General features: G+C 40.6%; 1 protein-coding gene across 1 annotated transcript; it reads left to right on the top strand.

The window, feature by feature from the left end:
- Window positions 1-3: 3 nt before the first annotated feature.
- On the top strand, window positions 4-12,458 carry FAM199X (family with sequence similarity 199, X-linked). Its single transcript, XM_080624580.1, has 6 exons — window positions 4-386; window positions 3,166-3,385; window positions 5,631-5,780; window positions 6,120-6,281; window positions 7,452-7,712; window positions 8,455-12,458. The coding sequence occupies exons 1-6, from the start codon at window positions 199-201 to the stop codon at window positions 8,623-8,625; spliced, it is 1,152 nt and encodes a 383-aa protein (XP_080480706.1). The 5' UTR covers window positions 4-198; the 3' UTR covers window positions 8,626-12,458.
- The last annotated feature ends 662 nt before the right edge of the window (window positions 12,459-13,120 follow it).

The raw sequence follows: 13,120 nt of genomic DNA, 5'->3' as shown, positions 1-13,120 counted from the left end.
CGCCCTCCGCCGCGGCAGGGGGCGCTGTGCTGGACCGGAGTGGAGGACCCGCGCCGGAAGGAGCCGTCCGCGAGGCTGAGGTGCATCCTGGGACCGGCCGGTGATGGCGGATCGGCCGCTGGGAGCGTGAGGTGATCTCGTCCACGGCCCCTCCCCGCCGGTGGCGGGCCGCGCTGCAGCCATTCCGTTCCCGTCGACATGACCGAGGAGCCATACGAGAAGTTCCTGGCCCCCGAGGAGCCGTGCCCGCTGCTCTCGCACCAGCACCCGCCGCGGGGCGGCAGCTTGAGCTTGAGTGAGGAGGGCTGCCTGGACGTGAGCGACTTCGGCTGCCAGCTCTCGTCTTGTCACCGCACCGACCCGCTGCACCGCTTCCACTCTAACAGGTCCGTGGGCCGAGGCGGCAGGGCTGCAGCGGCTCGGGAGTATTGAGGGGCCTGGGGCGGGTGGGGCTGCGGCGGAACCGGGGCTGCCGCGCAGCAGGGCCGTGCTTCCCTCCCCGTTCTTCTACTGGCACGGTGCGACCGGGCTGCGGTTGCTCCCGGTACCCGCTCGCTCTCTCCTGCCTGGGTTGCGGTTCCCTTTGGTAGGGCTGCGTGTGGGCTCAGCCTGCGTTCGGCTAATAACGTTAGAATCTTAGTGTGAGCTTGGTCGGTTTTTAAGGTACGTTTATTCCTTTCTGAATTTCTTGAAACGCCGCTTTGAGCACTGTAGGACAGAGAACTGAAGAGTGGTGTGCTTATAGTAATTAAAAGCAGGCCTTGCGTGGACACCAAGCAAGCCTGCAGAGGTTCAGAATGAGTCAGGCAGCTCGGTGACTGCACCGATTCCTGCAGAAACATTTCCATCCCATGCTACTAATTAAGGGCCTGTCTGTAATTTGAAGAGGTCTATTCTGAAAATGCAAACGCAGCTCTACAAAGGCATTCCAGTTGTGTCTCTAAAATCAAACCCACAGTTTACCTAAGAGCCTCATTCTGCTGCTGTTTATGCATGGTATTAAGCTTGAATATAGCAACAGCTTATTTTTGAGAAGAGTTTGTGACTTTTCATCTTGAACATACCTGTGGGATAGTTTTAGTTCCTGTTCCAGAGTTGCAAGGTAGTTTTACTAGTTACTGGGGTTTCTATTACAGCATTATGAAGAGTGGATAATAAGATAATCTTTCAATTGAATTTGTATGAAAAAATGGAAATTATGTTTTAAAAGTGTCATTCACAAGGGCAAGCTCTTAATTACAGACTCTTAAATGATTCACTGTGAAGGGCCTTGATGAAATATGAAGCATTTTCATGATCTGGTTCTTATATTGAAAGATTCAATTGTGACATGAACAGTAAGATGTATTCATAGCATATCTGTGATATTCAAGTGTGTGATATTCACCAAGTTTGCCTTTATTTAGTACATTTCTCTTTGCAGTGTCACTTCTTGAGCATGTTACTCTGGCTTGCTCATTTTACAAACCTAGGTTTGGGCATCTTGAGTAGGTATTTCTTTTCTTGGGGGCAAGGCCATGCTCTGTCTTGCACTGATTGAGCCATTGTAGATGCACAGCTCAGTCCATAGTGTTCACGTAAGGCTTTCTAATTTTTTAAGTTATGAGTAATTTTAATGTAGTTCCTGCATCTTGCTAATCCAGTTTACCCCAGCAGGTACAGCATCCCCAAGTTATGAGAAGGTGAGGGCTGACTGCCTGTACCTGCAGTGATACTGCAGACCTGAAATGTCTGGGTGTAGCTTGGTGGTATAGCCCCTGCACCTTATCCTCTGTTTTGATGAGTCTGGAAACTTTGTCCACTCTACCTTTCCTTTCATCAATATTTCATGGATAGTGAAACTGTAGTAAAGTTCAGAAGTGTTCTGTGCCACCACACTCATGTTCTGATATCTCTCTCTATATATATATATACTCTATATTGATTGCCTTGCTCACAAAAGTCTGTACCAGTAAAAAATCACACATGAGTAAGGGGTGCAGAAAAGGGAGGACAAGATCTCCTGAATCTGCCAAAGGAAAAGTTTTGAAATGTCTTTAACACTGGATAAATTCACTGCTGGCCAAAGAGGTGTGGGAGTGAGACCATCACAAACATATTTAGCCATCCTGGTATGCAGCTTAAGTAACGACAGTGGGGACCAGCCTTTGTGGGTGATGGCATCGCTCAGCTTTTGCAGTTGGATAAAGGAATGTTTTTCTAGTGACCCAAGCTGAAGTGGAAAGGCTGACGGGACAGGAGTTGATGGCATGGGTTTGAAAAGGGCTTCTAAAATTCACAGACAAATTGTTGTGGCCATGTGGCAGTGCTGTGCTGACTCATAGTTGTCTCGACCTACTTTTCATCAATGTGTAAAATAAATCCAGATATAGAGACTGATTTCATGAGCTTGTTAAATTCTGGCTTACTGTCATTAGACTGAAAAAACCTGTTCTGTGAAGTTTGAGTCCTCAATTGCTTTCCTTTAGCAACAACATTAACTAGCTTTCTAAATGAAATTATGGGGGGGGGTGTGAGAAAGTGTTCAGTTTTGGCACTGTAGTGTTTCACAAAGGTCATTTTCTCATTTCGCGTGTTTGCATTCCAACAGCATGTGCAATATTTTTGGCATTCAGAGTTGAAAATAGTGAATATTGGAGCCTTAGGTATATCCATGAGTTTCCTTATTAAGCCTTAGTTTTTTGGGGGGATTATCAACCTAGATTTCCCTTTAGACTCCTGCTTATCCTGAAGTACAGTTGATTTGCTTCTTAGTTTTGCTTGTTTCAGTTTACCTGCAAGTTTAAGTATCCCAGCATATGTGAAATTATATTTTCAGTTCAGCGTATTTAAAAAAACCAACCACAACAAAACCAAAAAAGGCAATTTACACACTACAGGAATCATGGCTCTGGTGTGGAAACTGTTAATATACTAAAATAAAGGTGTAATTCTGTTAACAGTATATGTATTTTTGTTTTGCCGTTTTTAATGTTGAATTCTCTTTGGTGTTGATTATGGACCTTTAAAAATACTTGAAAATAGAATACTTCACATAATTATAACACTGGAATAAAATCAATATATAATGTTACTGACAAGCAAAGTGGAGGTGGGTTTATGAGGCTTAGAAGAATTTCCCAGGCCACATGATACTGACAGTTTGCTGCTTTCTCTGTTTTGCAGGTGGAACTTGACGTCGTGTGGAACCAGCGTAGCCAGCTCAGAGTGCAGTGAGGAGCTGTTCTCATCGGTTTCCGTTGGGGATCAGGATGACTGTTACTCTCTCTTGGATGACCAGGAGTTCACCTCTTTTGATTTGTTCCCTGAGGGTAGTGTCTGCAGTGATGTCTCTTCTTCTATCAGCACATACTGGGATTGGTCAGACAGTGAGTTTGAGTGGCAGGTAAACTACTTCCACTGTAAATGTGAAATTCTGTATAGGCTGTTAAGTGCTGGTTTAGATTTTATTGAAAAGTCCTCAGTGTTTGTTTTTGGGTAACTACTGAACATAAAAGCAGATCGCTGAGTCTTCAGTGGTAAAGACAATGCTTTGTTCCATTTTGTTCCAGCGTTGTCGTGGTTTAAGCCAGTCGGCAAGTCAGCCACGCAGGAGGGATGGGGAGGAGAATCGAAAGAATGTAACTCCCACGGGTTGAGATAAAAACAGTCCAGTAACTAAGGTATAACACAAATCACTACTGCTACCACCAATAATAATAATGATAAGAGAAATAACAAAGGAAGAGAATACGATACCACCCGCCGAAAACAAGCCCGACAGAGAAGAGAACGTGCCCTTCCGGGAAACTCCCAGTTACATCCCCAGGCATGATGTGCTGTGGTATGGAATACCTCTTTGGCTAGTTTGGGTCAGGTGTCCTGTCCCTGCTTCCTCCCGGCTTCTCCTCCTCCCTGGCAGAGCATAAGACTCACAAAGTCCTTCGTCAGGGTAAACATTCTGACCAGCAACTGAAAACATCAGCTTTATCAGTATTATTCCCAGGCCGAAAGTCAAAACCACAGCGCTGCACCACCTACTAAGAAGGAGAAAAACTGACTGCTGCTGCTGAACCCAGGACAAGCGTGCTTAAATTGGAGGGAGAGACTGAAAGTCAGCTCTTTAAAGAGGAGTGCTTATATATTATGGTAGTTTGGTCTTAGGGACCAACATGTGTCTTGTAGCCATGAGCTTAGATCCTTTGTACTAAGGATCTGCCCTGATACTGGAATCTGCCTGTTGATGTCTGCTTCCAGTGATTTGGTCATATTAAATCTTTCTTTGGAATGGAGCTGGCATCTAGACAAAGTGTAGAAGTTTTTGCCATAGCCTGTTCCCTTCTTTTTTTTTTTTTCCCTCTCCTGTACAAAGAGTATTGAGCTTACTTTGTCTCACCAGGATGGGAAAAGCATGAAGCTGAATCACATCCTCCTTTTTCCCTAGTCAGTACTGGATTCAGTTGTGGTCAGGTATCTCTAGTTTGTGGTAGCTGTCTTTGTTCAGCGGGTTTTCAATTTTGATACGCAAATTGGTTAATATATTATAGACTTGAATTGCCTTTTTATATTACTGACTTATATCAACTGTGAGCATATACATAGCTTTGAAATAGGAAACTGAGGAATACTTTAAAGTTTTGTCAGGAAGCTTAGGCAAAGTGTGGACAGAGTCTGCAAAGTTCAGTGGAAGGACTGAAAGAAAGTACTGATTTTGAGAAAGTGCAAATCCTGTTCCAGAAGATGCAAATGAACTTAGACAAAATGGACTGAGATTAGCTCTGAATTTCTTACTGATTTTAGTCTGACTGCTAGTATCTGTGTATGTTGTATCACAGAAGTTACAAGTGCATTTGTATGTTACAGCCCGTGGGAACAGCTCGGACTGGATCCCAAAGATTCAGAGCTTCACTGAGCTGTGAAATGTTGTTTTGAAAAGAAGTGATTTCCCATGTCTCAGCTGACAGCATCCTTGATTAGTAACTACCTTTTCTCAATTATTCTTTTTTTTAAAACAAGCCTTTCTTAAGAGCCATTTGACTTGATTGGACTTGCAGAATTTTGGAAAGACTCTTTGTAGCTCTTTCTGGTGTTATCTGGCAGAATCTTAGCATAAGTAATCCAGCTGTCGCTTTAACTGGAAGTGCGTTCAGAAATTGCATCAGGTGTATAAATGAAGCTAAAGTTCTGCAGTTGCTTCCAGGAAAATGAAAGTGATTTTAATTGAATTGTCTTGTGTAATTATGGGGTGTGGTATAAAGTACAAACCTACTTTAAAATTATCTTCCTTAAACTAGAACTTCCTTTGTGCTTTAAAATGGGAGGTTGAGATTTAGATTTGGGTTGGACAATTGACACCAATGGAGAAGGGAAACGGTTGAAATGCCACATCATTCTGCTGTTCTCTTAAATGCAACTGTTTAAAAAAAGGATTGGTAAGTAGAGAATAGTGTGAATTGAGTTTGCTGTAATTGCTGTTCGTTGGAAGATTCAAAGGAATACTACAGGGTTAGGAGTAATTAGTAAGTTAGAGTCTACGGATAGCGATTCTTTGCTAATCTGATGATGTGTTTTGAATTGTTAATAGTGTTAGAATGACTTTAAATCTGCCTACTGTATTCTAAGGCTTTGTTCTTTCTCTTGCATATCACAAGTTGCCTGGCAGCGACATTACAAGTGGGAGTGATGTACTTTCTGATGTTATACCTAGTATTCCAAGCTCTCCTTGTCTGCTTCCGAAAAAGAAAAATAAGCATAGGAATCTTGATGAACTTCCATGGAGTGCAATGACAAATGATGAACAGGTGAAACTGACTTTTTTTCCTATGTGAGTACAGTAATATACAGAAGAACTTTCTGTTAGTGCCACATCTTAAAAGACATACTGATTGCTTCAGTGTAAATGTAGACCTATGCAGTACTGCTTGATTCTTAAAACTAAATCTTCTTGTCTTTTGCATCTGTAGTAAGCAGCTTAATGTGCATTTGTGTTTTCACCATGAGTTTTTTAGGATACTCAATGAGGCTAGACTGGTAGGGAATGCAGCATTTGAGCACATTTTATTCTGTTGCTGCTCCTGTTTTCCTGGTGCTCATTTAGAATCAATAATGCTTAAAATGACATGTCTTTCTTTGGGTTCTAGGTTGAATATATTGAATATTTGAGTCGCAAAGTCAGTACAGAGATGGGCCTTCGAGAGCAACTTGATATTATTAAAATTATTGATCCTGCTGCTCAGATCTCGCCTACAGATAGTGAGTTCATCATTGAATTGAACTGTCTCACTGATGAGAAACTGAAACAGGTGAGTTAAGGTTTGTACATTCAACTTTGGGGTTCCAGTATCTGATAGTCTTGCAAAATCTCTTTGTTGTGGTTTAAGCCCAGTTGGCAACTCAGCCACGCAGCCCGCTCTCTCACTCCCCCCGCTTTCCTCCCCCCCAGCTCCCGGAGGAATGGGGAGGAAAATCAAAAGAATGTGACTCCCATGGGTTGAGATAAGAACAGTCCAGTAACTAAGGTATAACAGAAACCACTACTGCTACCATCAATAATAATAATGATAAGGGAAATAACAAGGGAAGAGAATACAACTGCTCACCACCTGCCGACTGATACTCAGCTCGACCAAGCAGTGATCTAGCCCTTCCAGGTAACTGCCCTCAGTTTATATACTGGGCATGATGTGCTGTGGTATGGAATACCTCTTTGGTTACTTTGGGTCAGGTGTCCTGTCTCTGCTTCCTCCCGGCTTCCCCTCCTCCCTGGCACAGCGTGAGACTCAGAAAGTCCTTGGTCAGACTAAACATTTGAGCAACAACTGAAAACATTGGTGTTATCAGCGCTGTTCCCAGGCTGAAAGTCAATAACACAGCACTGCACCAGCTACTAAGAAGGAGAATAATGACTGCTACTGCTGAACCCGGAACACTCTTACAGAGTTGTGATCAGTTTTTATACATAATCATTATATAGGGAGATAAACCAGAGCACAATATTGTCAATGAGAGAAAACAGAGTTCGAAAGCATATTTGATGTATTAAACCTTTAATATGAAAGACTGTGGTTATATATTCTCAATACATGTTAAGCCTCTGCTGGCATGTGTGACTATCAGCTGGCAGAGGAACTTCATTTGCTCACTGAAGATAAACTAGTATTTCAGACTCCAAAGGGTTGGTATTTGTTGGGGAGCACTGAGTAGAAAGCTTGGGGGCAGGAGAGGGAAAGAAACCCCAAATCTTTTTACTTGGTCTTCCTTTCCTAATGAAGTTAATATTAGCTTAGTGCTTAGTTAAGTTCTCTTGATGACTGCCAGATGGAAGTTAAGCAGCCACAGCAAAATGTAGCAAAACTGGTCTGATCTAATAAATTGATCATTATTAACAGGCAAATTGAGTTTTTTCCATGAAAAGAAGTATCTTGGTCTAGTATGTATCAGGCTTTAGAAATTCTGCTTCCTCTGTTCTGAAGGTGAGAAACTATATCAAGGAACATGGACCTCGTCAGCGGCCTGCAAGGGAAAGCTGGAAGAGGAGTAGCTACAGTTGTGCAAGTACCAGTGGTGTGAGCGGTGCCAGTGCCAGCAGCAGCAGTGCCAGCATGGTCAGCTCAGCAAGCAGCAGTGGTTCGAGTGTTGCTAACTCCGCTTCAAACTCGAGTGCCAACATGAGTCGAGCACACAGTGATAGTAATTTGTCCACAAGTGCTGCGGAAAGAATCCGAGATTCCAAAGTAAAGTTTCTAATTTTGTGCATGTGTATTAAGCTAACTTGTTAGAGTTGCTTGCATGATCTTAGCTAGGATATTTGTCCTTGGGGAGCATGGTTAGTAACTGTGGATCTGCTGAAGTGATCTAGCTAAACCAGTGCTGACTCTTTCCTCTGATGCGGCCATAAGAAATTTCAACTTGTGCTCTTACCATCACTTGTAAGTGAAAGCCTGATGTTTTTATGTAGTAGATTTTCTTATTACTTTTGTTTTGAATAAGCTGAGTGGGGGCTTCTGCATCTTACTTCATTCTTTGAATGCACACACAGTTTTGCAAAAACAAAAAAAATTATTCAAAATTGATCAACCTGATCTGGGCACAATTTCTGGACAGTAAAGCCTGTCCTGGTTGTGTGTGGTTTTTTCAACTAGAGGTTTCATCAGGCTTTTTGAATCTTCTTCAGTTTGTTCTTTGAAGACATGTAATGAGAGTACTTGATTAGGAGTGACCTAGTGAAGTATGTTGCAATTAAAGTAGTACTGTGGCACTTGTACTGTCTTCATAATTTCAGTTTCCAGTGTGGAGGTCTTGATAATGTTAGATATGATTTTGCATGAATGCTTTGCACCACCTCTGAGAATTCATTTTAGTTATTTTTCAGAACAGATGTTATTTTAAAGGTTACCATGTATTTGCCAGCTTTAAAGGTGGTTTTCATCCTACATAATAAAACCTTATTTTTATTCCTCTTCTGTGTTTCAACAGAAACGTTCCAAGCAACGGAAGCTACAGCAAAAGGCGTTACGCAAGAGACAGCTGAAAGAACAAAGACAAGCTCGTAAGGAAAGACTGAGTGGATTATTTCTTAATGAAGAAGTGCTCTCTTTAAAAGTGACTGAGGAGGACCATGAAGGAGATGTGGATGTTTTAATGTGACAGGGGTGAATTTATCAGTGTTCTTTCTAAGCCTTAAATGTATTATCCTTATTGTTTACATGCATTTCTTGAGCAAATTTGGTTAGTATTAACAGTATAAACCAGATCTTTTCTCAAGTATCATTCTGCTAAGAAGGTCTGGGTATTGAGTAACCTTTTGAGACTAATTTTTGCAAGAAAGATTTCAGAAACTTAACTATCTTCTGAAAAGCTGCTGAATAGACACAATTTTAAGGAAATTTGAACTTGGCAAATGTGCTAATTTACTTGCAGGACATAAGTCTAGGGGTTCTTTTGGATGACACTAAATATGCATTACTATGCTTCAGCTTTTTGGTTTTGTGTTTTGTTTTTTTTTTTGACTTAGGGTTAATACTGCACTTGGCTTGTTCTCTCTTCCTTTCCCATTATTAGGAGATTGTTTAGCAACTTAGGAAAAAGTCTTTAGTTCTACTGGGCTTTCTTTGGTCTTGCTCCCAGATCATACAAAATCAAAATACTGTGATAAAGCCTTTTCTAGAAGTTATGATTTAACTCAAACTACACAGAAAACAAGAAGCGGGACTTCTAGTGCAGGGAATCTGTAACACAATGCCTGACAATGTAGTTCTTTAGGAATCAGTTAAAATTAAAAAACCCCAAACTTGCAAGCTTAGTCTTCAGAAAGTTATTTTGCTGCTCAGTATCTTGTAGTATGATTGTTACTGGTTGTTGACCATCCTTAGTATTGCTATGAAAAGATTCAAATTAGAAACACCTTTTGCACTGAAGGTGCACTAATCTGCGGCTAAGTTGTCTAGGATGCTACTTATGGTAGTTAAAAATGCAGCTGGAAATGGAAGTGCAAACACGTGGCACACAACTTTGGTGGCAGCTGTGCTTTTTACTTGTGTGTTTAGCTGAGGATGTGTCTTCTCTGTGGGTTGTTACACCATTACATGTTACAGAATTCTCCTTTTGTTGTCTATCTGCTTTTGGAATTTGCTAAGAACTCGAGTTAAAATTATGGCTTTCAGGTAGGGAGGTAGAATAGTTTTAACCTGTTTCCTGATGGTGACAATCTGCAAGGTGACTTTTGTCTTTATTTTGGAACTACTTGTTACAGAACTTCATCCCCCCACAGCTGACGTAAAACTGATACTTTGAAATTTCAATGTGAAACTTAAAAGATTATAAAATTATTTTCTATTTCTGAGTTTAAGAGATAATTTTTCATTCTCTTGATGCTTCATTACTTTCATTTTACTCTTCTAAATTCAGGAGTTTGGCAGTTTAGTGTAGGCACAGGTGCCTGTAATTGCAGGATATAGCCTAATCCTGCAGAATCGCATGACCGATTTTATATAGGACTGCTCACATTCATTCTGCATGTCCTGCACAGACCTATTAGCCCTGACAGCTGAATTATGTTTTCCTTTCAGAAGTGGCATTCCTTGTATCCTCAGAATAAACTGATGAGTAAAATACCTGAACAATGGCCTCTGAAAGGGCTTCAATAAGATATAAATGAAGTTCATAGTCAAACTCATGTGTGAACTTAGTCACTCTAACTGCTGCTAGACACAGGTACCCAGCCTTGGCCACTGGTTAAAGCCATGTAGTGTCATTTCTAAACTCGAGCGTTAGCTGTCCTGTATGGCCAGTTACCTGTTCACTAACTAGAAGTAACTGTTACCTATCAGTGTTTGCTTATACTGCAAACAAGCTGTACAAACCAACTATAGCTGGTTGATGCCTCCCTTCCTCCTGTAGGAACAGTACCAGAAACTTCTTGACAGTATACAAGTTACTGAGAATCCAGATTAACTTAAATCTGGAGCTGCTTTTTAGAATCTTGGGTGGAAGAAAAAAATGAATTGCTGTCAATTCAGCCAATTTTGAGGTGAAGTTGTTGAATTCTTGCAATTTACTGTGGCTGTAATGGATGAATTCATCATGGAATATTTCACTGTGTGTACACAGTTCAGGACAACCTTTATTTTCTGCAGTGACTTTGAAACCTGATTTTTTTTTTTTCTTTTTCCCTGAAGAAAAGTGCACATTTAGTACAGCAGAAAATTGAGACTCTGAAATGAATTCTAAGAAAGGTGTGATATCTCAGGGTGGTGGGGCATGAAGCTGTGTAACTTTATTCTGTTTCAGCAGCTCTTCAGAGTTTAAAGTCCCTCAGGCTTTGCTGAGAGAAGATCCCCTCATTTTGCTGAGGTATAGTTCTTTTCGGGCACCTGTCTACTAGCTTCCAGAGATCATGAAATGAGGGAGGATACTATTTCCAGCTTTATCTCGGTGTGAGCATGTAAGTATAAACTAATCCAAGTGATAAGATGGCTCCTGTTGCTCATCTGCTACATTGAATGAAAAAGTCCTGGGTGCCCCAGTAGCCGATTGCAGTATATCATCTTCAGCTGGATATATAGTCACTTGTGTGACAGTTGAAACTATAGAAAAAAATGGATTTCCAGGGGTTCCATGGTTATAATTTATGTTCTGATGAGAATGCAGAGTAACATCTAGCTTACCTAAATGTTGTCTTTGCCAAGTATTTGGCACCTCAGAGAATTGGGTCTGAGGTAGCTGTGGGATTCAAGAGTTCCTGCATACTTCTACATGTTTGGATTCTTTTCTCAAAAACCTGGTCTTGCTAATTCAAGCATTGTCCATTTTGGCTATTGCTTTGTTTTATAGCATGTTACCTACACGTTATTGGGTTCAGATAGATAAAGAAGAGTAACAGGCTGCTAAAATTATGCATTCATATCAGTGCTTTTTCAAAAAAGAATCAAATCTCTGCTTTTTATTCATAGATAAACAATGCCAAGTTTAAAAGCAAAATAAGAGACAAACAGGAAAAAACTCATAGTTGTATGGCTCCATGGTACTGAAGCTGTGTATCCAGGTGCTTTGTACCCACTGTCATGTGAATGTAATCAATTTGCTCTCTGTAATGTTAACGGTTTGCTTCCATGGTAACTTTTTCTCTAAAAAGGCTTAGAAGGAGCACTGACAGTCTGATTGCAATAGGGCTGTAAACAATAGAGAACGTTCTTTTCTTATTTTAAATATGAGGAAGAAAGCTAGCTGCCTGACAAAGCTAATTCGTGTGTATGTATCTAATGTCACCCTTTGTCTCTGTTAAGATAATATCTATTTTTCTTTATCTGGGAAACTGATTAAAAGATGGTTATAGTATGCTCAGTATGGGGTGCTTACTAAGAAGAGCAAGAAAAGTCTTTGCAAGACTTTCCTGGGCTTAACTTTTAGTTCTCATATTGTGGTTTGAAACCTGTGAAGATCATTCTGTGGGGAAAAAACCAAACTGACCTGCTTGAATTTGCCATTTACATCAGAGTCCATCTACAATATAGAAACATATAAAAATTGCAGTATTTACTGTTCATCTACGCTGAATGGCCTGAAGCCATTTCTTTTCTTCTAACACTCTTTCAGCTTTGAAATCAGTTGATGCATTGGTCTATAAATATTAATAAACCTGACTGTTTTGGGGGCTCTTGAAGTTCGTTCTTATAATCCAGATTTTCATGGCAAATGTTGTTTGATTTATTGGTTTAATGTTCTTTAGCTTACTGATCTTGCAGTTCTTGGGCATGGAAAAGACAAGTCCACATTCAATTTTCCACTTAAGGATTGCAAAGATAGTTTATTAATCTACCAAGGGCAAGTCCTAGTAATATTCAAAGCTCATCTATTTTGACTATTAACTCTGGTTAATCATTCTTGCATTCTGTCTCATCTGGATAACTTTAAAACATTTCCAAATGACAAATAAGTTCTTCAATTAAAAAGCCTTCACTGTAGTTCATAACCAAAGCAAGGGGAAGGTGGGGGTTCTGGTTTTTTGGGGGGAGAGAGATGGGGCTATAGGTATGGCTAGAGTATATGGTATGACTTCTGTGGAGTCCCCTCCCAGGTTCTCTGCTAATTGTATTGCTAAATGCACTTTTGTATAGAAACCTGTCCTCTGTACATTCTGTATCTACTTTACACAATGTTTATAGAGATTTTTCTGAAGTTGTGAACGAATTACTGAAAGCTGCAATGCTGGTGACTGATGCTGTTGACTTCAAGTTTTCATTGTCTTTGAAAATAGTTATGTGCATATTGAAGTACGGGTTGGAATTAAAATTGATGACATAGCAAAGATACTCTGATGAAACTATGTGGCATCTTCTTCAGAGCAGGGGCATTCATATGTAGATGTTGTATACTCCCCACTGTTCAGGCAGAAAGTACCGATAAAGTGGTACGTGGTAGCTGTTCTTTGTGAAAGTAAACCAGTCCCTCCTTAATTAGTGCCCTAAAAAAGGGCCACAAAGTGCAATCAGAATTTTTTCATAGGAAAACAATGGTCTGTTGTGAATGATACAACCCAAGATCTTGTGCTGAAAGCTGTCTGTCCTCAGTTTTGATTTCTGTGCCAGAGGATTTTTTATACCTATGCTGTATTCCATATAGCTATGGATATAGGAAATCTCAT

The sequence above is a fragment of the Psittacula echo genome (genome assembly GCF_963264785.1).
Source record: "Psittacula echo genome assembly, chromosome: 8".
Classification (NCBI taxonomy): Eukaryota; Metazoa; Chordata; class Aves; order Psittaciformes; family Psittacidae; genus Psittacula; species Psittacula echo.
The sequence above is the reverse complement of the archived record's forward strand: the minus strand, read 5'-3'. Positions and strand labels throughout refer to the sequence as shown.

Excerpts from the sequence above, each read along its gene's own strand:
- FAM199X (XM_080624580.1), top strand. The coding sequence starts at position 199 with ATGACCGAGGAGCCATACGAGAAGTTCCTGGCCCCCGAGGAGCCGTGC. Across the intron at positions 387-3,165 it reads CACCGCTTCCACTCTAACAG|GTGGAACTTGACGTCGTGTG; the intron begins GTCCGTGGGCCG and ends TCTGTTTTGCAG. Across the intron at positions 7,713-8,454 it reads AAAGAATCCGAGATTCCAAA|AAACGTTCCAAGCAACGGAA; the intron begins GTAAAGTTTCTA and ends GTGTTTCAACAG.